Here is a 4355-nt window from a genome sequence, read left to right as displayed (position 1 = left end):
GGCCTCCCTGCTGATGCCAGTTAACGCCTCTTGGAACACAGGGAAATCTCTTACTTCCTACTGGCATGGGGCCAGATGAGCCGAACCAGCCTCCTAGGAGCAGGCCTGCAGGGGGTCTGCCACCTCCCCGGGGGTGGGGGGCTGTGGGGAGCAGAGCTTGGACAGACAGAATCACCTGCCACTGCCTGGCATCAAGCAAGGACACCCCTGGCCACAGTGCCATGTGGAGGTGACCCAACGGGACATGAAAGAGAGCCCAGGCTGGAACCGCAGCTCCACACAGGAGCCGGGAGCCCAGGGGCAGCACAGCCTTCCCCGCAGAGCCACAATCACGTGAAGCACAGCCACACGATGCTGCAAAGCTGTTCACCTCTTGGCTAACCTTAGGCCGACAGCAGAGCAGACCTGCCCTCCCGGAGGACAGGAAGCTGACTCCGTCTGCTCAGTGCCCCACAGCCCTTCACCCACACCAACCTCTGAACCCTGAGTAGCACAAGAACCTGAAAATTAAGTCTGAAACAAGACAGTGCCGCTTCGTATCTGAGGTCTGATCGCTCTCAAACAGCTGAGGATGGAAGGGGAGCATCAGTCCACGCCAGGGAGTGCTGCTGCACCCACCAGCGGGGTGGAGCAGCTCTGGTCGGGGTCTCCCTCGGGCTGGGATCACACTCCATCTACTGCAGCATTACCAGACCGGTGGCTACGCCCAGCATAACCGCTCCCTGACCGTTCACCTTTCCAGCTTAGAGACTGTTCCACACTAACCCTCAAACTATGGCAACGAGTGACAGGCAAACAAACCCACCCACTCCTCAACTCCCTCCTTCCACCCAGAAAGTGCCACTCCTGTTTACCCAGCCCTGTGGGAAAGCAGGCACCAGTCACTGTGCTCCACAGTCCCTGCAGCTCTAAGCTGGAGGGGAAGGAGATGACAACTAGGATGGAAGCAGGTAAGCGGAGAGCAGAGGCTGATGAGGAAGGACACCAGAACTCGAGCACTTGCCATTTCACGTTAGAGAAACCTCAGGCAAGGAATTTTATTGAGTGTCCTCACCTGCAAAACCTGCACCAATGCTGTGATGTCATTTTAAATTTAACCTCTTGTGGGCTTTGTCTTTAGATTTAGGAGCTTCTCAGAGCACAAGAAACATGCTGCAAGAACCAGCTCTATGAAGAGCAGCGAGGGAACCTGTGCAGGTCTAGTGTACTGCAGAACACCAGTGCTGGAGGTGTCTCCAAGACTTCTGAGGTTCCCGAGTGCACCCTCCCTCCTCACGGGACCCTCTGTCTGCACGGGACGCTGGGCCTGCACGGGCACTGGACGTCCTGGACCCTCCTGGAGCCGGCTGGGAGACTCACCTCTCAATAAGTCTGAGAGCGGAGGACCACAATCCTCTGGAATTGTGTAGTCACCTTTCCCGATGTTTTCAAATAATTTATAGATATTATCCCCTTCGAAAGGGTACAGACCCGTTGTGATGTTGTACCTGTGAAGGCAGGAGGAGAAGCTGTATGAGGCAGAGCTCACAGAGCAGCGTTCGGTTCCTACGTCACTGCGTAAGCCAAGAGGAAATGAAAAGCTGAGTCTTTGACAGTATTTGGAACATCTCTTTAAACTTCCCCTTCCTTTATCACAGCCTCTTCATTCACGAGTCAAACCCACCAAGACATCTCCCTGACAGGCTGGGACGGAGGAAACTTAAAAATAAACACGGGAGGTATTTGTGGTTCCTGCAAGGACAGGAGCTGCTGCGCATCTCAGAGCTGAGAAAGGGCTGGCAGTTACTCACCAAGCAAAGACTAACTTCCTCCGGATTTACAAGTACTTGGGGGAATGTAAACGCACCCGAAGAAGGGCCCAACACCCACCCCCCAATCCCTGCAATGACACAGAGGAGCAGCGCTGACAGCAGACCGCCCGAGACGGAGCTATCTGGGGGCTTGTAATCGTTCACTGCTACTGCCGGATGCTGCGCGGGCACTTACAGCGTGACTCCCGCAGACCAGATGTCGACTTTAAAGCCCGAAAAGGTGTCGAGGCCGTTGGCAATCTCTGGTGGCTGGAATGCTGGCGACCCTTGGCTCGTTCGGCACGTGTCATCCTCTGCAAATGGATGCAGCGCCTGCAGCAGAGAGACCCGTCAGCTCCCAACAGGGAACCACGAACTGTTAGAAACGCTTAGCCTGGAGACCACGGGGAAAACGCCGCCACAGAACATCCACGGAGGCATCATGAGAACAGGCCGCTGCAGCACAACACGCAGCAGTGACACTGCTGCCCCTCTCCTGCCCCGCTAAGACAGCGTCACACAGCATGAAGGGTGGGGGTATGTGGCTCGTCACCACCTCCCCGGCTCTGGGGACTGTCTGGGGCTCGTGTTTTTCCTCTCCCGCCTCCCAGACGGCAGTTTTGTGCAGTTCTCAACAAAAGCGTTTGGCCAACTGCAATAAATGCTCAGAGTTACTCTGGAGCGTTCCCGGTTTAACAGGACAAAAGTCTAAATAAATCAGTCGACACCACAAAGGTGACCTAGATCGAGTGCCATGTCTCCCACCCGCCCGACTCTGCTGCTCTTCTCCTGTACCTCTGCTACGCCCAGATCGGATATTTTTAGAGTCCCGTTGGTTGTTAGCAGGAGGTTCCCCGGTTTTATATCCTTGTGGACAATCCCTTGGCTGTGCAAGTACTCCAGGCCGTCTATAAGCTGACAGAAGTACCTGCAGGAAGAGTTAGAGGGGACAAGTCAGGCAGGCCATGACCGTAGCATGACTAGCATTGTGCACCGATGGCTTGGCAGCAGTTCCAAGTGCAAGTTTTTATCTCATAATATCCAGAAATCCTTGACTTCATGTGCCTTTACTCAGGCTATCTGTGATCTTTTTAAACAAACAAAAAAAATATGACCATAAAATGACAGAGTCCCCAGGGGTTTGCTGGCCTGCCCTGGTTGGGTGTCAGGCACCTCAGGAAGCAAAATAAAACAAAATTCAGCAGAAAGATGGTTTTTCCTTCCAGACTCTAAGGGCAATCCCTGCCACCACTTCTTCAGTGTTTCTGCACAAAGCTGGTGTCACTTCCCAGTGCAGCCAGTGGTCCCAGCACAGAGTACCATGAGCTGTGGAGCTCGAGAGAGCACCATGGTGAGAGGCTAACGCAGCCTGTGGAACCAAACCTACTTACCCGTGAGCCTGGAAGACTGGAAACCTCTTCTCCGGGACGCTGTCCAGCATCTCCTGCATCCCACACACGCAGTACTCCATCACCATATACGTGGAGGCAGAGTTAAGGAAGCTTCAAGGTTAAACACTTCTCAGGCAAATGCTGCGAGGGCCACAGTCCCGTTCGAGCGGCACCGGAGAGCCCCGTGACCTGGTGACACGTGAGAGAGGCAGAGCCCGAGCTGTGCTTGCCTCCGGCTGCCCAACAGGAAGAGGCAAAGCAAAGAACCCGCCAGAAGGTTCTGCTTAATGCCCAGCTGCAGCTCTGCGATGAGACCTGAAAGGGTGCGAACTCCAACGCGATGTTGGAGATCTCACAAGCATGGCAGAAACAGGGCGATACCTGAAGTGCCTCAAGAAGTTGGGAACGCACTGGCGGGAGAGCTGCGGCATATTGTCCCTCTGCCCCGACATGACATCGAGCTCCCACCACCTCCCCAGAGCCTGTTACTCTGCACTTCAGTGCCTCCAGCTTTAATGGGGCCAACCACGGAAACTCCACAAGCACCTAAAGCAGTAACTGCCTAGTTTCCTCCTGCCCCACGACTCCGAGAGGCAGCCGGGGCCGAGGGGCTGGAGGACAAACCTGGGGACTCTGCTGGCTTTGCCCAGGAGAGCAGATCAAGAGCAGCGCAGGACTGTTGGGCAGCCACGGCCCCCAGGCACACCCAGCACTTCTCTGCTGCTCTAATCACTCCTGGCAGGTGCCACCTTAGCCTAAGCCTCAATAAGTTGCTTATGTCCCATCGTAACTCTTGAGGCAGGAGAGGCTGAAGAGATGACCCGCACTTTAATCGGGATCAGTGCTAAAGACTGTGTTGCCCCTTTTGCAGCACTCTTGATCCAGGAGCTCAAAACACTGTTAACCTCGTGCTACGTCCCCACATGAGCTGCTCCTCAGAGGGACGTTAAGTACGGTCAGATTTTCCGCTGGGCACAACGCCACCGGTAAACCAGCAAAGCAAGAACAGCAGAGAGCTCCCCAAATCCCTTCTGCCCTCTCCTGCTCCGGGAGAAACCCATGAACTCTTGCTGTCCCAAGTGTCGTGGAAGACATCAACCCTCCTCCTTCGAGAGCATACCACCGCCGGCAGATTCCACAGGCCAGGTCTCCTCTGCTCCCCGCACTCCGGCGG

General features: G+C 55.2%; 1 protein-coding gene across 1 annotated transcript in view; it reads right to left on the bottom strand.

Annotated features, from left to right (window-relative positions):
* STK11 (serine/threonine kinase 11) overlaps window positions 1–4355 on the bottom strand; it is a 31802-nt gene that overhangs the window by 18194 nt on the left and 9253 nt on the right. Inside the window, exons 3-6 of the mRNA XM_010133853.1 lie at window positions 3182–3271; window positions 2586–2718; window positions 1987–2123; window positions 1360–1487 (exon numbers count right to left, since the gene is read on the bottom strand). Of these exons, the coding sequence (XP_010132155.1) occupies window positions 1360–1487; window positions 1987–2123; window positions 2586–2718; window positions 3182–3271 (488 nt within the window). The remainder of the gene's footprint in view (window positions 1–1359; window positions 1488–1986; window positions 2124–2585; window positions 2719–3181; window positions 3272–4355) is intronic.

The sequence above is a fragment of the Buceros rhinoceros genome, unplaced genomic scaffold (assembly GCF_000710305.1).
Source record: "Buceros rhinoceros silvestris isolate BGI_N320 unplaced genomic scaffold, ASM71030v1 scaffold24283, whole genome shotgun sequence".
Classification (NCBI taxonomy): Eukaryota; Metazoa; Chordata; class Aves; order Bucerotiformes; family Bucerotidae; genus Buceros; species Buceros rhinoceros.
This window is presented reverse-complemented; position numbering and strand designations above follow the sequence as displayed.